This window comes from Ammospiza caudacuta, chromosome 3, assembly GCF_027887145.1.
Source record: "Ammospiza caudacuta isolate bAmmCau1 chromosome 3, bAmmCau1.pri, whole genome shotgun sequence".
NCBI classification, from domain to species: Eukaryota; Metazoa; Chordata; class Aves; order Passeriformes; family Passerellidae; genus Ammospiza; species Ammospiza caudacuta.
Genome location: NC_080595.1, coordinates 97045957 through 97068603, shown reverse-complemented (window position 1 = coordinate 97068603; position 22647 = coordinate 97045957). Strand labels below are relative to the sequence as shown.

The following is a 22647-nucleotide window of genomic DNA, read 5'->3' as shown; positions in this document are numbered from 1 at the left end:
TAATAACAAAAGCAGCTAATAATTTTGTATGACCTTTTGGCACAAAGATATCCTTTGACTGTTCTTGAGATCAAAAGACATATTCACAAAAAGATCAAAATAATTTATGTGGAACTAGTAGAATCAGCTTCCTTCACAAACTACAAACTGCTTATTTCAAACTGAAGCTTCATTTGTCTGTTGTCTCATTTGAGTTTACATACAGTGCTAATCACCCCATGTTTGGATAGCTTGTTTTTTATTTTTCAGATATACTATTAATTTGCAGCATACACCAATACATATGCACATTCACATTGATCATTTATGAAAAAGTAATGTTAGATTATGCTGCTTGGATGTCACAAAGAAACTCTTCACTGAAAAGTTGGTCAGGCATTGGAATGGGGTGCCTAGGAGGGGATGGAGTCACTGTCCCTCGTGGTGTTCAGGAAATAACTGGATGTGGCACTCAGTGCCATGGTCTAATTAACAGTCAAAGATTGGATTTGATGATCCTGAAGGTCTTTTCCAGCCTTAATGATTCCATGATTCTATGTAATCACTGAGAATACTCACTGAATAAAGTTAATGCAAGTTTTACACATTAATTTTTAGAAGTGTTCTTCAATAGAACAGGAACACACATCTCAGTGATTCTGCAGTTGATTTCCCCCAGATTTTGCTGCTTTCAGATTAATAAAAAAGTTGTTACAGACGGTCTGTTAATGGTGGGGGTGCAGCAGCATTTTTCCACCTTGAAAATATCAAGATTCTTCAACTTATTTTGAAAGCAAACTTAAAAATTGTAGTAGGTTGTACTTTGGTTGGTATTCTGAAGTGGCGCACAGTAACTCTGCAAGTTACTTAAACTTGCAAATTTAAGAAACATTCCTTCTAACTACTAGCTCCAAGTTAAAAAAATATAAAAATGGGAACTGTGCATCTAAAACTGAATTTCTACAGCTCTTTTTCTTTAATTAATATAGTTTAAGTACAAAACAATAAAGTGAAAAACAACTCTCCAGGCAGGTGCCTAATGGTAGAAGGCCTCAGGATTTTTAGGTGCCACTCAATAAGCCTATAATTGCAAGCAGAACTGCTACTCTCAGAAAAAGTAAAGCCAGTTTCTTTTTTAGAACAGTAATAATCTTGTCTCTGCCGAATTCTACTTTTTAGATTCAGCTCTCAGCATACAGCTGACAGGTTTGCAGGTAAAAGCACTGATGTCTCTGAATCTTTTATTTCCGTCTCAGCTGAAAAGATTAAATGAAAACATGGGTGTTCCAATCTATATAATGAGTGTCCAGTTTGCAAAGCATCCGCATCACTTACATGCACAAAAGATGCACAGAAAATGACAGGGTAGCTGCTGATATGTCAGTTATAGAAGACTGGAGAATGTTTTGTTATTTTTTTTCCCCTTGAGTTTCACTGAGAAGTTACGTAGTGCTGTCAGAATGAAAATGCTCTCCAACTTTTTCCATCTAATTCATTTTTCTAATTTGAAGTCTAAAATGAAAGTTCCAGTGTGTTAACAGTTCTCTGTAGTTCAGAAGGTAAATCCTTCAAAATCTTAAAAAAAAAGAAAATGCGTATTTGCTCAGAAATTTTCCACTATGTACATTGATAAAAAAGAAGTTTTTTGCAGAAAGAGCATTATTAAAATAATGCTTCTTAGATTATCCAAGAAATGGGGATGAGGTTACAAAAGTGTGTATTGTTTGTCACATCTAAATACTTACGCATTCAGAAAGATTGACTATCCTCTACTTAAAAACTTGATGTATTGTGATGAGCCTAACTGCATCTAATGCACCTGACTTCATTATTCATTTTTTATCTCTCCTGTCTTCCCTTCTCAGCCGCCTCAACAAAGTATTAGTAAAAATTTCTTTGGGCTGTCAAGCGTTAGAACAGGCTGTCCAGGGAAGTGGTGGAGTCACTCTCTGAGAAAAGTATTTAGAAGTTGTGTAGATGTGGCACTGAAGGACACGATTGAGTCGTGGACTTGAAGTGCTGAGTTAATGGTTGGAATCAATGATCTTAAAGGTCTTCTCCAGCCAAAATGATTCTGATTCTATGCCTCTATAGATTCCATTTCTGGCCAAGAAGGCTTATCACAGCCTTTCCAGCACAGTTTGTGTAGAGAACATAATATTTCATACAAAGATAATTTCTTAACTGGTGAGCTTGGCTCATGGGAGTTTCTGCTAAAAGGCACCTTCTATTTCCAATGCATGGTTAAAGAAGTTTTATAATCCCATTTCCTCTTACGATATTGTGCTGGTTTTGGCCGGGATAGAGTTAATTTTCTTCAGAGTGGCTAGCATGGGGCTATGCTTTAGGTAAGAAAAGTTTAAAGAGGCATAAGTTAATCAGCAAAACACTCTGACAGACCTTAATGGAATTTATAGAAATAAGAAGTGTAAAAAAGTGTCAAAAAGTGTAAGAAAGTGGGGGTGGTTTCGGTGGCCCAGGCGATGGGTGAGCTCTGCCACCCGGACCCCGAGCAGGCCCAGCGTGCGGCTGGACTCCAGGGCCGGGACAGGCAGGCCACGCTCCCTAAAACCCTGCCCACAGCTCCGCTCCCGTCCTTCCCTGGCGGAAGGACCAGGGGCCTTCAGATGTGTCCTGCGACGTTCCACGGCTTCCCCCCTCCTGCACCTTCCCGACTGAGGCGGCCTTTGCAGCCGGCCGGCCTTCGCGCTTCCCTCTCATCCCAGCCCCCGCAGCGGGAAGCGAGGCCCGCGCGTCCGCGGGCTCTGCTGGCTCCCGCAGGGAACAGCCGCTTCGGTCCAGATAACCGCGGGTGGGGGCGAAGGAGCTGCCAGCCCTGCGCCCCGGGGCCGGGGCTGTGCCTGACCGCAGCGGGGCCGGGGAGGTGGCGGTCGGGCCCGGGCCATGGAGCCGGGGCGCGGCCCCCGCTGCGCCGCTGCAGGTGGGTGCGAGCCGGGGCCATCGCGGCTTCCGGGGAGGCTCTGAGGGAGGCTCCGAGAGGGCTCCGGGAGATGTCCCCAGCCCGCGGCGTCCCTGGCCTTTGGGACATCCCTCATGGGCAAAGGCTGCCTCGGGCAGCCCCTAGGTTCTCCTGCTTCCCCTGGAACCACCACCTGGTTCCCCTGGGACACCTGCCTTGTCTCCGTGCAGGAGGCCTTACCTGGAGAGCCTCAGGTCATCAGAGTGGTTTCCTGAATGTGAAAAACGCCAATCACTTGCTTTTAAAATTTTAAAAGTTTAATAGTAATAAAATGGTTATAAAAACAGTAATACAATTAGAGTAATAACAATTTGGACAATTTGAATTAGGACAATATGAGACAACAAAAACAAAGAGTTACGGACGTCCGGGTACCTTTTTCTGGGCAGCACGAGCCCGAAAAAGGACCCCGTTAACAAAGGATTAACCCTTTAAAGCCTTTTGCATAGTCATACACTTCATACATGATACATAAATTCCATTCAAATACAGGATTCTGTCTGGTCATCGTCAGCTTCTTCCTCCGAATTCTAACAGCACCTTCGAGGCGGGAAGAAGTTCATTTCTTCTGATAAGAGGGCCATAAATTCTTTTACTCTGAAAGATTTAGGTGTCCTGTGGCTGATGTCTTGCTTCGAGTCCTTTCTTTAAAAAAAGTATCCTACATAGCATCGTTTCTATTTTAACAATTTTTATAAACTAAAACTATATTTAACACACTACTTAAGAGATTTAATACAGCATTACTTTCTAAAACAACACATATAATATTCATTTTAATATTTGCAAAAAGCCAATCATAAAATACATGCATTTTTCACACTGAGGAAAGGTTGAGTTTATTTGGGAGGAAATGGGAGCCTTCTCATGAAAGCTTCACTGCTTTGCTTATTAATAATAAAGGAATCACCTATTGATTACTTGTCTCTATTAGTCACAAATCTGGAGTTTTCTCCTGTCCATTTCACCTGAGTCACAAGGAAAAATCATTATTGTGAAGTTTTGTTGGATAGATGCTGGGATTCAATTAATGTTGTTAGCGCTCCTGTTAAAAAAAATGGTTGTGTGAATATGCAGATATAATAGAGTATCAAAGAATTATCAGTTACCAATATTTTTCCCTGATTATTTCCAATGTTATTGAATTGAAATGATAGTTTATGATCACTGTGACCTTAGGAATCCAGAAATCATAGGGCTTAGTCACTTGCATTTTTCTCATTGACTGATGGAAGAAAGTAATGATTAATTTTGTATTATCGCAGAATGGCCTGGAATTAAAGGTCCTTAAAGATCCTCTGGTTCCAACTCTTCTGCCATGAGCAGGGTCATCTTCCACTAGACCAGGCTGCTCAAAATCCCATCCATCCTGGTCTTAAACAGTTCCAGGGATGGCGTTTAACCCCAGCTGGCAACTAAGTACCACACAGGCTTTTGTTCAGTCCCCCCACCCCAGCGGGGATAATCATAAAAAAAAGGTAAATCTAATGGGTTGAGATAATAATAATCAAATAATTTAAATAAAATATTATAATTGTGATACTAAGTATGCTAATGACATGATTAATAGGATGAATTGTCAAAAGGAAAGGAAGAGAGAGTAAAAGAACCCAAGAGAAACAAGTGATGAACATGGTTGCTCAGCTCCTGATAACCAATGCTCAGCCCATTTCTGAGCAGAGATCCCAGTATTCCTTTGGCTAGTTTGGGTCACCTGTCCTGGCCTTGCTCACATCCATAAATTAATATTTAGTCACTACATATTTAAATGTTGTTATAGTTACATTAGTGTCTACGGTATATGCAAGGATTCATTATTTATTGTATGCTGTATGCTTTTTAGACTACTGGATTCCTAGCAGTATTTCCTCTTTTCCTTGTCCTCTGTAACAAACATTTCCTTTCTTCTGAACAATCTCATCTTTCTTTCTGCCAATATGAAATTTCTGTAAGAAACCCAAAACCAAGGGTTTTAAAATACAATGGGTGCATTCTGGAAGGTTACCTGAATGAATCACTATCACTGAAAGATACTGATCTTGTAGATTTAAAAACTTGTGGAAACTGAACTGTTCAGGTTAAGGCTGGAAGTGTGAAACTGAAAAGGAAATTATGGTGATATTTTAGTCACTATATTTTAACATGGGAAGAGGAGATATGCAAACTAGTCTTCGTATAAAACTCCAAACTCTTGATTATTGCCTTTTTTTGAACTCTGCTTTGAAATTCTGCATTCAAAAGCTAATACAGTCATTGCAGTAGGTAAAAATGGGGAGGTAAAGGCTGCTTTCTTGTTGGAACTTGGCAGTACATAAAGGCTGGGGATGTTTTCCACAGTCCCTAATGCCAACTGTAAATTTACTCTTTATATAATTATAATTAGCATTTATGAAACTTTGTAAAAGAATAAGGGTCTGAACTTCATGGTTTCATAAATTTCATCTCATAAAGCTATAATGAAAAGTACATCCTCAGTTCCCATACTAAATGGATTTACACCCAGCTGATGAAGTGAGCACAGTTCTGTTTTGGTAGCAGAAGAAATCTGTGCTGACATAAGAATAGATAAATTTGCACCACTGAGTTATACTTTAATTTCTGAACAGCAGGTTTTATAGAATAAATTCCCTATTCTGGAAACATATTCGTGTCTTTAGTAGTCAGAATAGTAAAGAAGAAAGATGGTAGTGGTACTGTGTGCCAGATTCACTATATATTGTTGTGAATGACACATAAAAAAATTTTCCTCCTGTTGGAGGAGGAAAAGGAGTGCAAAAGGAAGAAGTCTCAGCTTGTAAGGGGAATATATACACAATTTTAAACTGCCATAAAACTCAGGTTTAAATTACTGTTTCCAGATGATCTTGTTGAAGAGTGAGGCCCAGAAACTTTGAGGAGCCAAACCAATTTTTTATGCTCATATAATTCCAAACATACTTGTAGTTTCTCATGTCTTTAATTTGCACCTGCCTGCTATTTGTACATTGTAATATGTTTGCAAAGTTATTCTCACAAACTTTTTTCCATGACTTCTGGGTTTTTTTCTAGAAAGCTTTTTTTTCCCCCCCAGAGGTATCAAAAAGATCTGGAATTACAAACTTCTTTTAAAGGGTGATGCTCTGAGCCTTGCAAAATTTCTCTTGTTAGCTAGGTACATTAAATAAGTATTTGAAGGTCTCAGCTTTAGCTGCCTGTGGTGCACCAGCTCATCTCAGTGCAGCTGGCTGTCCACAGTACACGTGTGTGCATCTGATGTAGTCATCTTAACACTCTTTGTAGTCCGTGGGGGGAAACAAATGTTTCTGGGTCATGACTTTACCACAAAATGTACAAATGACTTGGCTTATTTTTAACATTAGAAGTCTCTGTTTCTGCCCATTGATGATAAAAGAAGTCCAGACAGCTAGCTCAGTTGTGGCTACCTCAACTGTAGGTTTCTGTAGTTAAGAGGAGATAAATCCTACGTCAGAAACGTTACTGAAATCCTGAGGGATTATGTTTGCTTATGTTCTTAAATTCTCTGAAATGGTTATAATTGGGGAACATTAGTAAGTTCTAAAATGTTTTTTTCAACTCATTCATGTTACTTGGATTTGGAGGATTTGTAACATTTGATTTCAGAAGCTAAAATTATTTAAAAGTTAGAGTTTGAAGAAATAAATCATGCTACATCTAAGTTTCCTTGTGCTTTTGACATAAATTATTTTAAACATTTATTATTTTCAGTATTGTTTTACCATTTTGAGTTCACTTGAAAAAAATATGCTGCAGTTGTTGTTAGGCTTGCTGTAGGAAGAGCAATTTCTTCCCTCACTATGTCCACATTACATGTCTTCGTATATTTGAGCATAGGTTGTTTAAAGATGACACCATGGAGTAGCCTTGGTTTAATAAACATTTTTACAATAAACACTGTGTAATTGGAGGCATACTTCAGTTCATCTTGATTGTGTAGCTGTCCCATTATCATTGTTTATAATATACACAAATGTCATTTTGTTAGGCATACCAATTTAATCAAGTTTATTTTATTGTTGCTTAAAGTTGTGGCCGTATGTCTCTGAGCTCAGCCCAGTTCCACTACAGCAATTGCAGCATTTTGTGCTCCATCATAATGAGTCAATATCTTGGTTTCTATTGTATAAAGCAGATGAGGTTACAAAGGTATGGGTGATTTTTTCACCTTTATTTACACTGTGTAATTGACAGACTAGTTAAAGTAAAATCATGGTGAAAAACCAGTTTTTCCTTAACTGTTTGTACCTTTAAGGACAGACCATACTCTTAAACTTAGATGGAAAAGCTTTTTTTTTTTTTTTTTTTTTTTTTTTTTTTTTTTTTTTTTTTTTTTTTTTTTTTTTTTTTTTTTTATGTTTAGGGCTGTCTGAAGATTCTTTGCTGTATAGTAGTGGTAAACAGCAATTTGTTTCTGTCCTGAGAAATCCTCTTATCTTTAAATAAAAATTTCACATGTGGAGAAAACCGAGCTCTGGAATGGCCTGGAAGTTATATGAATTACAGTCTATTTTGTATCTTATGCTATTAATTTTTGAAATAATTTTTTAAATTCATATGATAGTGGTCTGAATAACAAATTAGTGTCTTGACGTAATCAATAAGGTTTTGTCTATGACATTTGCAGCAGTTTCCTCCATTATTAGCCATGAATTTCATGGCCAAATTTGCAAATCACACCTGAGGTCTGTAATTCTTTGACAGTGCTGATGATTACTCCAGTGTTGAATTATTCCAAGTGAATTTAGGTTTGAGGTTTGGTTCGAGGTACACTATAATTTTAAATCATAGCATAACTCAGCTAGCTTCCCCCCATTTCTCTCTGATTTACCCATTTCCAAGGTCAGTAAGAACTGACCTATGTGCCTCTTGGAAAAGTAAAGTATATAAAGTTCACTTTCTTTACCCATAAACATCCCTGAAAGATTTCTTAAAACCTCTACAGGTGAGGATTCACCCTCTTCTGCAAATGGCCAATTCTTGGAGTCATTAACCCTTAGCATTTCAATCTCTCCACATGAGCTGCTGCAGCAAATGCTCCTGCAAAACTGCACAGGCAGATTGGTGGATTAGGGTAGTGCTTAGGAATCAGATTTATCCTGGTTCTTTCTGTTATCCTGTTTCCTGCTTATATCAGAGGTCTTCAATGGATCTTGCACCACATGTCAGTTCCCCCTGGTTATGTTACACAGAGCTGTGTGGGACGGTTCATCACTTCTTTTGTAATTATTTCAGCAGGTGAATAATTGCTCAGCAGCCTTGCATGGCTAGGATCTCAGCAGGTCTGTGGGTTCTCAGTACCCTCTCTCTGCATGAGAGCTGGAAGTGTGGAATGTCATTCTTGTGTTGCAAATCTGTAGACTTAGCCCTGTTTTACAGTGTTGTTAATCCATTGTGTCCTCTGAGTGGTCTTCCAGTGTCAGTTTGTGGATTAAAGGGTTTGCATAGGGAACCTGTCACCAGGAGGTATCTCTTGTTAGGGTGCTGAGCCCTGCTTCCAGCAGAGTTTGCAAGGGATTACTGGTTCTCTCCTTAACACTGAGGTATCACAGGAATGGAGCTTTGGATAATTCTTGAACCTTTCTCTTTATGTCAGAGGTATTTTGGCATTAGCACCTGGAATTAGACGGAGACTCCGTTCTGCTCTTGGTCAGGTACTGTTCTCAGTCAAGGAAACTCTTTGGTCTGGTTCTAAAACTTTTCTGCCTAACCAGTGGTGTAATTTCTGTGCTGATAGGAGCAAAAACATTATTGATAAAACTCTGTAGCTGCCAATATGCTTTCAGTGGAATTTATTTGGTGGTTCAGCACTTCCTGAGAGCAACAGATTGCTGTGCAATTTTTGCTAATGCACAGTTGGCCCACATCACCATATTTCTAATAGTGTCATCCGGTGTGGTTTTTTCTAGAAGACTTACATAGTAGTTTCTGAGAGAGCAGTTGTTCCTTTAGGGGAATGGTGAAAAACCTCAGTCAACTCTTAGAACTTCTGCTTTTTGATAAACAAACTTCTCTTTTCCTAATGAGAAAAGAAATAAAGAGACATAGTGTCAGTAACAGAAAGCAAGTGAAAGAGCTGTTTATTCTCCATAAAATCTTTAATAAATCCATTCTTTCTTGAAATACATCCAGGAATATTGCTATTTGTCATTAATTATCTGCTTTTAAACTAGAGATTTTGTGATCCAACAGAATGACTTCTCCAAAAACTATGTGAGTTGTTCCTAAGAAGAACCAGCTGTGTTCTGTGATCTGTCCTGCTGGTGGGGTTTTTTTCTAACAACATCTTTACAAGTAATTTTTCCAGAAAAGTAGTGACTTTTTTCCTCCAAAGTAAGAATATCTCCCTAAGGCACTCCTACTGCAGAAGTGACTCTGTATAAGATGTTAAAGAGGAAAAGGCCTCCCTCAAACTCCAAATTAATTCATTAATTAAATGTATGTCTTAAGTGTTAAGGTGGAATGCTATTTAAGATTCTCAAAGCCAAATCAGGTAATGGTTTATATGGTTTATCTGACTTACTAGGGATACATCTACTTTAGAAAAAATCTTTTTGGAATGTTGCAGTTGAAAGATCCTTTTACTTATCTCCATTGTACCATTACCTTGTGCACTAAGGTTTTTGTTATGCTTGAAACACAGTAGTCACTTTCCAGATAAAATGAAAAAGTGACTCTCTTTATTTTGGTAATGGGTGGCCAAAAAATGCTACCACAGTAGCATTTCATACTGGTAGCATAGTGGTAATATGTCAGTGGTCAGACAGCAAACTTTGTATTTTTTTTTTTGTATTTTCTTTGTATTTTCTTTGTAACAGTATGTCCTGTAAGGAGAAATAGAATGCAATAAATAATGTATTGGTGGTGACTCTGATGATAAAAGGCACCTGAGCATTCATGAAATGCTGGCACAAATACCACTTCCCAGTCCATACTGGAATGTTGGTCATTTTGCAACTTCTGTAAATGTAATTTAAAGGACAAAACTTATTTTGGCAAAGCATGTTATGAAGCAGAAAGTAAATATGTGTTTGTCCTTAAAAGGAAGATGAATCAGAAAGCTTTGGCAGAGTGGTCTCTGGAAGTACCAAAATGTTAAAGGGGCAGTGTAAGACATTTTTCTGCCTGCCCTAAATTATCATTCTGCTCTGTACAGGGACTTTGTAAGAATGGAGCTTGACAGACCCCGTTTGAATAAAATCTGGGTGAAATTTCTATTGACGAGGTAATCTGGGAAGCACCTTTCAGATTCAAAGCTAAATATTTTAGAAACCTTACTTTTACTATTTAATCTTCTTTCAGTGTGGTTCCACGTATTTCATTTTATTCACAGCTTTGAAGGCAGTTCATTTACTTGCATGCTTTTGTATTTGTAAGCATTTCCTTTCATGTATAGGGCAAGCAAAAGTCTTACACCAGCTTGCTGTCCCAGAGGTGCTAATCCTTTGAGTTTGAGAGAATCACCTTCTGCTTTTCACTGAAATTCTAGATATGAATTGAAAAGTTGTATGAAAAAGATTTTCGTTTTCAGAAATTTTGCAAAAGCACCATTTAATGTATAACTGCTTTAAGTAAAGGATATATATAGTATAGTTCAGTCTCTAAAGGCTTACTATTTAATTAAAGAATGCACAGGTGGCTTAGATTAGGTGATTTTGCCCTGACAAATGACAGAAATGGAATATTTCAAGTGGAGAAGAGTAGCTTAAAATATAGCAGTAGGTAAATCGATCCCAAGGAATGTTTGCACTCTTGTCCTTTATGCTCTGTACGATGTAAAGTCTTAACTGGCTGCTGTGTTTGAATGGACAGAGTGCAAGGAGTACCCAGGAGTTCTTTGTGCATTTCAGAAGTATTTGAAAGGTGAAAGAAATACATAAAAAACAGTGCCTTCTGTAAGTGTCCCTGATGGATAAATGAATATTCAATGATTTATGACTTACTATCTAAAGTCAAGTACAACCAGGGGAAGAAATCAGCTTAGCGATAGCAGATGATCTGGTGAAAGGATGACCTAAAATACCTTTTTCAAACCTTTACTGTGACTATTTCAGAGCTGTTCAACACAAGTTATTAATGCTTAACCTGCAACTTTGGTGGATAACAAGAAAAAAACAGCATTGTGAAAAAATTGTAGATGTCAAGGTCAGGGCAAAAGCGTAGGAAGTGATTTTTTTTTTCTGGAATTATTATTTTGGGAGTGATATTTTTTGAGGAAAAGAATACATCAAACAACTGAATGAAATGGTGTGGAATTAGGGGAAAAAAAGTAACTTTGCTAATTAGATAGGCTGGTTGATATTAGTTGGTTGTAATTTAATTTTTTCCTTCTCTGCTCCTAGGCCCTGTGCTGTTGCACATCTATTTAAATATTTTATTTCTCTGACTCTTTTAATGCCTTTTGCCCCATTCTCACTGTTTGTAACAAAGCTTATGAAATTGTTCACTTACCTTACTAGCCACTTGCATCCCTTTGATGCTGTCTGCTTAGCCTTCTGCAGGCTTGAGGCTTAATATAGACTTAAAACTACAAGGGCACCAATTCCGGGTGTCCAAAACCAGACACAACCTCAAAGTTTTATGTTTTGAGCACTGAGACCTTCTGGTACACCTTCAAGAAATTACATGTATTTTATTTAAGTATATATAACCCCAAATGAATTCTTCTGTCATGTCAGAATTCTTTTGAGGGGGAGGGAGTATCAGGGTGAGTTTTTTGGGGTTAGTATTTTTACTTTCTTCATCCTTGCTTTAGTGGACATAACATTTGCATTAAAATTATGCTAGGATAAGCCTATTTGAAGTGCTTACTATTTCCACAGTTATTCTCAGACACTGGCTGAATTTTATTTTTATAGCTGACTGCAGCTCATGTATGTTCTGTTCTCACATTGTGCACAGATGCTTGTATTTCTGTTCTTGATGATTTAGGAATGCACTAGAAATTAAAGAATTGGCCTCACTGTTGAACAGTCCTCAAAGCCAAGAAAATATTTTGTGTCATTTCCTTAATGGAGTCATAGTGAAGTAACCTTTTTTTTTCTGTTTTTCTAATGCAATAGAAATCAAAGGCGGAAGAGAACATCAGATTTCGTATTTGAAAATATCAAAACTAGCATTGGCTTTTGCAATTATCCACTCAAAACCATCAGGGAAGAGTTCCAAAGAATACACAGAGTACCTTGCCAGAACTGTATCTGAACAAGATTTTGGATGGAAATGGAAAGTGGAAGTGCTGGAAGCTGAAGTTCTTCGATTACAACAGGAACTTCTTTTGAACAGGATCTCTCCAAGATTCTGCTTGGAAAATAGTAAGTTCCTCAAATAATTTCTGGCTATGTTGCAATAGCAAGGAACCAAACAGCTTTCATCTTGCCTGTACCATTTCTTGTACCTAGATGTGAGAGTCTTCAGTGTTGTACGGTTTTTTATTTTTCCCAAAGTTTTGACATAGTGGAACACTTAATTTATTTGTAGGGATTGTGCTTGAGAATTTGATGCTCATGCAGAATTTATATATTTAACCTTCAGAATCAATGCGTATTATACAAAATAATTGCAGACAAAAATTTTCAATACACAATGTTACTCTATAACCTTGGAAACACTAGTTTGTAATAACTAGTTTGTATTTACATTTGGAACATGTCTTAAAGACATATTGCATATTTTTTAACCACCCTACAGATTTTTAAATCAGAATTTAAGCCTAAAGTGTTGGAAGTGCTAATCTTTAATATGTGTAACAGGAGCGTAGGGCAGGCTATGTCTGTTGTTTCTGAAAGTGTATTGAGATTGTGGATATGGTGAATGTTTTTTATGGCATATGATAAAATATTGTGAGTCTGATATTATTGGATTCAGGAAAGCATTTAGTCAAAGAAGAGTAAAAAAAAAATGTTCTCAAACAGCACTGTTTCTCTGACTTTTGATGTGTAGTAAGTCATGCTCAGTTCAGGATATTGGTGGCACTGTGTGAGCTTGGAAATCAGGCAGTGGAGGATTTCTGCAGGCTCTGGGAAGATACTTTCCTGGGAGATGAGGTCAAAACGCTCTGGGCTGAAGGAGAGAGAAAGTTCACTGCTGAGGGCATCTCTAAAATCAAAATGTATAGCTAATTGCTTTATGACTTGAGATTTTTAAAAGGTTCCCTGGTGGAAAACTTGATGAGGCTTTACCATACTGCTTTTGTACTGAAACAGTAGCTTCTTTATTGCCATCCCTAAAGAGTTCTAATTTGTAATGTTGACTGATGGAGAGATCATTAGACTTCAGCTAGAAGCTCTAATGGTTTATGTATTTAATTAGTATAATAGACCTTTCTCTACAGAGAAGTGATTTAATGACTATTCTTACTTTTTTATTGTCTGTGTGTCTATCTTCTGCAACCTGTTGCAAACATGACATTTAAGACTAAAAGTAATTTTTAAATTCAGTTTCCAACAGGTGTCTTACATTTTGAAGAACTGGCTGTGTATTGTCAGGAGAAATTTATAAACATCTAGTGTCTGGAGAGGCTATTCTAATTTTAGATTAAGCAGAACACAGAAAACACTACCAATTAGCAAAACATAGCAAACAAGATCAATTCACTTGCAACTTCTGTGTTCTAAGTCTAATTTTTTGAAAGATTCTCTAACCTCTAAATTTTAATTTTGAGATAGGCAGAGAAAACTGTCCCTGGCAGATAACACCTCTTGCAAAGGATATTAATTTTCATTACCCTAGTGACACTGAAGTTTGTTCACAGACTTAAAATGTGATAATCTTTTCTAATTTTAGATGTTGTACACCTGCACTGTTTCTGCTGAGTGTGCATTCATGATTACAGTTCCACTGGAGACAAATGCTCAGTCTTGTTTTTGAGTAAAGAAAGATTGTTACTGGTACCTGGTGCAATATCTCTTGGTGAGATCTATGCTCTTTTTGGGAGGGCGAGTTGATGATTTATGTTAGCAGTAGGGCATCTGTGGTTGACATGTATGGGAAGGTGGTCATAGAAACAAGGCCTACCTGAAATAGAAGCCACTACACCACTGGCATCTGCCCCAAGATAAAAAAAAACACCTTTCTTGTGTGTTGTGTGCCAGTTTTGAGATTTGTCAAGCCTGTGGTGAATAGAAGCTAAAGGGTAGCTACTGCTGAGATACAAAGTCACAAGGATGTTAAATCTAAGAGGAAAAGTGGTAATAAGTGGTGTTTCATCCTTTCAAGTGAAACTACTATAGACCCATCAAGCCATCTTTATGGTTTCCCAGGTTTACCACCTAATATCACACCAGAAGTTGCTCTTAGGGCTGAGGATGATTGCTAGGACTGCTCTTAGCGCCAAGTAATCTGCAGACATGGATCCTTTTCCTCCTCCACTCATTTCTCTAGCCTCATTTCTGGAGCTGGTGTTCTGCTTTAAAGAATGCAGCCTCATAAAAATATTTCAAAACCTCAGCCTTTCTATGGCTTTCTTCTGTTTTGATTAATGACTTTAGATACAGGAATAGTTGGGTTTCACAAAATCCACCACCAGAAAATCTCATGCAGGGAGGATAAGACTGCGTATGTTCCTGCTGGTGCCTCTTGAGAACTGAAGAGTTTGAGTCCTTCAGACAAGGTTCACTTTGCAGCTGTATGTTCTCTGCTTTGCATCCCAGATGTGAGAGCTTTCCTCTCCCACCTGCTGTTTGTAATAATAGTAGTAGGTCTTTCAGAGACTTCAGGAATGATTAGAAACTGTCCATGGAGTTTTATTTCCCTTATGTGAGAAATTTGTGAGCTGTTTTCCCCCTTCACATACAGTTGAACACAGTACAGATTTGCTAATACATGAAGGATAAAGAACAGAGAGTCCATTTTTAAAAGAAATTATGCCTAAATTTCTTTGTTCCACCTGAAAAGTTCTTTGTCCTTAGAGACACTAAAAAAGTTGTGGGTTCCTAACTTAGGGGGAGAAGCATGCAGGTAAACTACTTGGTGGTATGAGTTCTTACAGATTAATGTGTTTTTTGTGAAAGAGTTGAGTATTCACTGACTGTGCTGTGTCTGACAGGTTCTTATTTGACTTACTGTTCAGTTATCTTTCTGAATACAAGACTCTCTTCCTTGGTGGTGCTTTTGGCTGTATGTCAATCATATGTGGAGAAGGAGAAGCAAATATTTTTGCAATTATCTGTTATTTTTCACCTTGACAGTATTGTCCTGACAGCTAAGTCCGTGGGTAGAAAAAAAAAGTCAAATCTCATGTTAAATCAAAGTTTCATGCCTTTCTTTGATTTAGATTACAATTTCACAAAAAGGAAGATAGAAACTTCTTGATGTAATTTCAAGAATAAGCATTTAAAGTATTTGAGCATTCTGTTGTCACTTTGCTTCAGAGCAACAAGAAAAGATAAAGGTTCTTACAAAGCATTGATGAATTGATAGGTTCATGGATTGAAGCACCTGTCCTCTAAGACAAATTCCTTCACTCTTATCAGTTCATAAAATCAATGATCATATTGTTTCTTGGCAGGCTGTGTTAAAGAGCTCTGAGAAGCCTGCAGCTGTTACTCCAGCCCAAGAAGCCATAAATGCAGTATTCTACCCTTTTTTTGCCAAGCATGTATTTTAGGAATGACAATTTAGAGGATAGATGTTTATTACCTTGGTTGCTTCCAGCTGATACTCTTGAAGGTTCCAAATCGATTATCCAGGGTTTATGTTTAACAAAACTTGTCTCAAGTATGTGTTCCCTCTTCCTTAGCTTCACCTTCAAACTTGATTCAAGTTAGTCCCTTCTAATGCAGTGGGTAGGAATTTACTGAACTGCTTGCCCCTCTAATTGAAATTAAAACCAGATTCTCTCCACCCTCTACCTTTTCAGAATTGGATTACTCTTCCTTTTATAGGTCATTTACAGTGGAATGTGTTCTGCCATGCCCTGGAGTTCCCTCCTGTTTTTAGCCTCCACAGTAGCACACAAGCCAGTCACCCCATCACAGTGTATCTGTGCTTAGGGAAATGCTGACCTCTGGGTCACACTGTGATTAACCTGAATGTCTGATTTTTAACTCTATCCTGGGGCTGTTTCACCTTTCAGGATACTGTCCTCTAAGTGTCAAAGAAGCAACTTCTATCTCTTTTGGGAATAATACCCAGAGAAAACAAGAATTTTTATCTCCTGCTTCACTCCTTACCTTGATGTGTTTCTTGAGGCATTTAGTTGTACATGTGGAAAAAGGGAACAACTTCCTTTGTACTTTAGTATGAATGAAGACACTTCAGTCTCATTTCTTCTCACTGGGAGCTTTATAGAACTGGAACTAGCCAGTTCAACAGCTGAAGTAAAACTGATTATAAGCATTACATAGCTACAGTTTACCAGCTGCCTTGCTTTGGGCCACATAATTCAGCCTTCTCTTCCCTTTCCACTTCCCTGTAAATAATGGCTTGGTAATTTCTTGCTCAAGAGAGGCAGAAACTCTGGGTGCTCGTGTTACACGCCAGGATTTCCCTGGTAAGCAAAGACAGGATCAGGCACATCCTGCTTTAATGATGTCAAGAAAAATGATGGCCAGTCCAAATATTTTCTGAATAATTGGATTTCAAACTTCTGAAAGGGCAAAGCTCTCCATCATGACTTAAATAATATAGCTTATGATGTTTTCTCTGCCTCCTTACACTAAAAGGAGTGGTGAGAGAACATAATTGATAATCGATTTTTTAAGCTCATTTTCAAAGAGAAACCAATCAGATGAATTCAGAAAGGTCAGACCAAAACCTGAAGGTTTCCTCAGTGGGTATGTTATCTGCAGCCTCATAAAGGAGTCTTCCTTGCTATGGAGTTAACAGCAGTCTGTGTCTGACTGAATAGTAATGATACAAACACGTTAGTCTATTAGGGGAAATTATTTCCCTCCCCAGAAGACATGAAATAGTGTGAAATGTTCACATATGTTGTAAATAGCACTTAGCAACAATTTTAGTTCCTATGACATGGTACTAAGGTCGAGGACTACAGACTAGAATTTCCAAGCCATCATGGTGTGTTTAAGGAAAAGCTACTTTTTCATGTTGGCGTGTTTAAATGTGCTGCTGTTACAGATTGCTGTGTCCTGTCATCACTTTCCTCTGCTGGTATTTGGAAGGAGTACAAAAGCACAGCAATTGCAGAGGAGCTGTCAGCCTCTGAGGGGTATCTTCTACTTCTTGCTTTTTCTATCTTCCTTTTTCTAAGGTCAGAGTATTCTCCATTGGGCAGCACTCAACTCTTAATTTGATGTTGCCATGGAAAACAGTTCTGATTATTTTTTCAGGTGCTTAGGGATCTGATGTTTCTGCATAAAGACATTCTACCTCCCTATTTCTTCCTTCCCCATCCCCCCAGATAAAAATAGGTGTCTTTCTCTTCATTCAGACCCGCAAGGGCAGCCCAGTGTGTCATCTCAACATATTTTCTCTAAGGCTTAGGGGTGTCACGCAAACAGCACTTCAGAAATGAAATTTGACATTTTAAGTGTGCTGGTGTACTCCCATGCATCTACCAGTGGTAATAATGCAAGTAGGCAGCATGGCAAGGAATGTCTCACAACCTAAGTATTTTATGTTTTTATGAGGAGAAAAAAGAAATGAAAGCAGATCTGTGAGATGGCAAAAATGAAGTTAAATTGTGTTTAGCACAGATTTATAGGAATATGGCTCTTGGAATATGATGATGAAATAAATCTGTTCTCCATAATTGTATTGACACAATGGGGAACTTCATGAAAGCTGAGGCCTTTTCAGGATAATTAAATAAGTTAATTTGCAATCTGTAAAAAGCACCAGCTGGAGTGTAATGATTCATTGAAATCTCAGAGTACTGCTCCTCCCATGGATAACAGGTCTGTTTTGGTTGTGGAAACTTTCTCCCTTTGAAAGCAGGTGCTGCCTGCCTTATCTGATGGCATTGCTACAGCTGTTCTAAGCACATAATTGGGGCAAAAGGACCCAAGAAACATCCTTGTCTTTGCAGATTTCTGTGTAAGGAAGGTGTCCAGAGGCAAAACCAACCCAATTTTTCCAGCAAGAGAAAGGGTTTGTTATTATTTTATTAATTGGTTATAAGATGTGTAGTGATTATTAGGAATAATATTCATAAAAAGAAGTGGGATTTATAGTTTAGTGTAGATTATCTTCTTTTCTTCTTGGTAACATAACAATAGTTTTGGGGAAAACTGAATGTATATGGTAAAAACAGATTAAGAAGTAGCAATTAGGATCCTTTTGTCTTTAAGTCTACTGTGGAAAGCTAAGAATCAGTCAGTTTTTTTCCTGGAAATACAGAATCACAGAATGATGGAGGTTGGATGCGGCTACTGAAGATCATTTTGTCCAAGCCTCTTGTCAAGCGTGGTCATCTAGAGCCAGTTGTGCAGGACCATGTCAAGACATTTTCTAAGTTTCTCTGAGAGTGGAGATTTCACAACCCTTTTGGACAACCTTAACCCAACTCAAACTTGGAATCTAGTTCCTCAAGCAGATCTTTGTTTGTGTCCTGGGTATACAGACAGAAAAGCCAGGCATTTATACCATGTTGTATTCAGGAAAAGCAGTATTTTTAGCTAGGTACACTTTAGCTGACTTCTTAAGGAGTCCATCTCATTTTAGCCTCCATCTCACCAAGTTGCATCCAGATCATTGCAGTCTTCATAGGCTGATATTTCCTGTCTCTTAGCAAAGCTCAGTTTGTTTCATAATGCAGAACATTTTTAATAAGACATAATGCTTACAGTTTAATACTACCAGTTCTGTCAGGTAGTCTATTTAGAGATAACATTAATTCATTTAGTATTTTGAAATATCCCCTATCTGGCTTAGAACTCACATTTCAGTCACATCATTGAGATGGTCAATATTGTAAAGCTTGTCAGATCTTTTGTTGTTGAAGCTGCTTAGTGAGCATTAACTGACCCAAATCTGTATGTTTGTCATCTGATTATTTACCCTTTCATATCTTTACTGCAAGTTTGCTTTGTTTGACCCAAACTACAGAAGATTTGTGCTGTCATCTACAGAGATCCCTCAAAAATGAATGTTTATATTCTCAAAATCCTTCTCAGTTCTTACTGAATTCTAAACATTTAGGTGCCTTATGTGAGCAAAATCCCTAACAAATTGAAGTATATGCTTCTAAGCCTTTAGAGAAGCACTTAAATCCTAGCATTGAACAATTTGAGAATTTAGATACTCAGTCCTATATTCATTTCTGTGAAATTATCCCTATATGGGATAAACTATGTCAGCATCCACCTTTAGCATTAAAAAACATTAAAAAGCACCTTCCATTCAAACAAAGGACCTTTCTCGTCCACGTCAGTTATGGAAAAAACCCCATGGAGATGCAGAAGCAAAGTGTGGGATACAAGGCTTCTAAGAGTTCTTATTTGGACAATTCTAATAATATCTTATCATATTTTTGAATTATTATTATGGAATAATTCAAATAGAAGTTTGGCTTGGTTCCAATGGGGTGCTAAACACATAAGAGTTCATGATGAAGGGAGAGTTGTTTTTTCCTCAACCAGTCAGCTTAGTTAGTAATGAAAACAGCAGAATAGAGGCAGCATTACACATGAAAGAAAGGCAAGGAAAATGTATGGGTTTTTAAATAAGAGAATAAATTTGATTCATTATTCATGGAAAGTGCACTTCAAACAAACTGATCAATGAAAATTAAATGAAGAATAACAGAGCTCTGAAAAATGTAGATGTGGACATAATTTCACATATGTTTTCATTTCCTTTTAGAGGTTACTGACTGAACACCTACTTGGAAAGCAGAATGCTGTTATTGTCTCATTTTTAGTTGTCTCTTTTTTTCTTTTAGAAGTAGAACTGAGAGTATCAACTGTAACTGAGTTTTAAGAGAACTTTACATGTCTGATGTCAGTGGTCTTGATTTTCAAGTGATAATCCATGTGTCTGCTCATGAAATGAGGGAATATAAACAACATCTAATGCTTGAAACGGTAGTAATTCTCTTTGCAGAATTCAGATCACATCTTCACTTTGCTTCTCACCTCTGCCACCTTCAAGCCACTTTTCTGTCACCATCTTATTGCAGGCATTCCATACTGTTGCCTCCTTATTGCAAAAGTTTCACACTTTCTTGATATTGTCTCATGGGCATCTCTTCAGAGCACTGCCTCTTTCTTCACAAAGCAGCCAACTGACTCCAACTCAGTTTTCACCCAGCCACCCCACTCTTTTATAGCATCTTCTTCCCACTGGTTACAGCTGTGGCCTGGGAAAGTCAGGCCTGTTCCGAGTCTTTAATAATTGGCCCAGCTGCAACTCTTTAGGGGTAAGATTACTTTCTACACTATCTTTATTTTCTTATATTCTATCCCCCTACACTTTTCTGTTCTGCAGTCCCTGTTGATGGTGAAACTGCAGGTAGATTAAGTTTTTCAGAAGACTTGAAGATCATTTTACCATTTCACAGTAATTTCATCAGTTGAGGACCCTTCTTCCAGGTTTTAATTGTAGAACTATTTGCAGCATTTGGCCTTTCTCTTTCAAATGCTCTCCAGTGTGAGGCAGCCACCAGCAGAGTGTCTTAGGAAAGCATCTTCCACCACCCCAGCTCCTACTACACAGATCTTAAACCTGCTGCTTCTTCTACTCCCCACTGGGTAGTGAGAGAATGAATGTGGGAGATAGGATTGACTTTGGTGTTTTCTAGATCTCTGCTTCCTTAGGACTAGCTGAAGGCTCCCTATTCTCTAATCATGGGGCTGGTTGCCATCTCACTGCCCTGATGAAAGCCTCTATTTTGTGGTCCCACTGCAGTATGTAAGTTCTGAGTCCTAGTGCCAGCACACCCTGCTGACACACTGCAGTATGTAAGTCACTCCCTCATGCCTCGAGTGCCTTCTGATTTTCAGGTCATACTTTTTCTGCAGAAATGTGTATGTGTAGAGGGATGTGAGTTCTTCAGCCTGTGCACCACAAGGCTTTTTGTGGTACCATATCTTGCTTTGCTTTTCAGCTCAGGAACTCAGTTTAGTAAGGAACTAAAGTACTAAATAGGAATTAAGAACTTAAATATTTCCTGAATTTGATGTGACAAATTTAAAGAGACTGTAAAATTGTTCACAACCAGATATTTCATTACTTATAGTGTTGTAAAATTTGTGGTCACTTTATCATACACACTATATTTTCATATTTCTTGTTCCAATACACTTAGAGTCAAATCTTCTTGAAATTAGTATTTAAAGATTCTTGTTAGTCTGAAGCAGGCTTAATGCCATTTCTGTTATTTTTTTTTTTTACTTGATAACCACATGGTGTGGACATCAAGACTGCTTTCTCATTTGAATAGTAGGTAAGTACAAACTAATGAGTTTTGCTTCTTTCAAGAAAAAAATTACAAGCTATTTCTAGACATGTAGAGGGAAGTAATGAGTATTTCCTGGTGCACTGTTATTTTTGTCTTACAACATAACTGCCACCTCCTCCTCAAATGACTGAAACATGTAAATCACTTAACAATTTTAAGCATTTTGTATTATTCATTTAGCTGGAAATACACTGATATTGGGGACTACTGTAGCAGGGTTTTCTGGAAGCTCATCGTGGAACAGGAGTTTGATATTGCAGTGACTAGGGACCTAACCATAAATGAAATACTGTTTCCTAGTAGATGGAGTGTTTCATTGAATACCCTTCCTCTTTTATTTGGGAACATCTTAAGTTTGGTTTCTATGGGTATTGCTGTACTATTCTTCCCTTTTTCTTCTCATTACTTCACCTTTCTTTCACCTCTTCAGTGTTTGGTTGTTTGTTTGTTTTTTTTCTATTACACTTCCACAAGAGAATCAGAAAACATACATATGGGGGTTTTTGCACATACTTCTTGCTTTGCAGCTTCTGACATTAAATCCTCATGAGCAATTTTCATGTTGTCCCCTGGGATTGAGAACAGGAACAAAATAACCACATAGTGGAACTCACAGTAGATGGATTCCCTGGAAAGGCCTATTTTCCTTAAATGGTGCCAAAAAAACACTTTTCAATCTTTTTTCTCAGAAATGTGTTTTGCTCAAAACCCAAGGGAGAGAAGACATGAAAGATGGATTCCTGTTCTTGTTAGTCAGACCATGGGAAGTGTGCTTTGCTTCTTTGCTTGCTTTCCAAGTTGAAAATGTTAGGCTGGCCTTAAATGTCCAGCTTTTCCTACTTTCTGGAAACAGCAGTTGATTTCCCTACAGTTAGCCCTTTGATTTTGAGTCAGTTGGTGCCAATACTGTGCAATTTCAAATATGTCTGAATGTTAAAGACATGAAACTGAATAATAAATAAATAAACCACATTTCCAGTTTTGATCTCGATAATGGTACTTTCATTGATACTGGTATGTTTTCAGAGATTTGATGGTCAGAATTTAATTTGAATAGGTGAATTTAATGAAGTCCATATTAAAATTTTTGAATAGTTTTTTATTAACATACAGAATATTGTAGGTTGCTGCTTAGGGATGTTTTCAATGTTAAAAATGCTTTTTTTAACTTGCTATGAAATGTAACATCTATTTCCTGTGCGGCAAAACCATCTATAATTTGTTTTAATTAATTTAAGAGGCGTATGGTACTGCATGGGATCCTTGTGGAAAATGAACAGTATAGTCAAGTTTTCCAAGACTGAGAAGGGAAGCA

The 22647-nt window shown here is 37.7% G+C and overlaps 1 protein-coding gene across 1 annotated transcript in view; it reads left to right on the top strand.

Annotated features, from left to right (window-relative positions):
• Window positions 1–22647, top strand: part of MEI4 (meiotic double-stranded break formation protein 4) — a 104682-nt gene that overhangs the window by 30967 nt on the left and 51068 nt on the right. The window contains exon 3 of the mRNA XM_058802609.1: window positions 12037–12285. Coding sequence (XP_058658592.1) covers window positions 12037–12285 — 249 coding nt within the window. The remainder of the gene's footprint in view (window positions 1–12036; window positions 12286–22647) is intronic.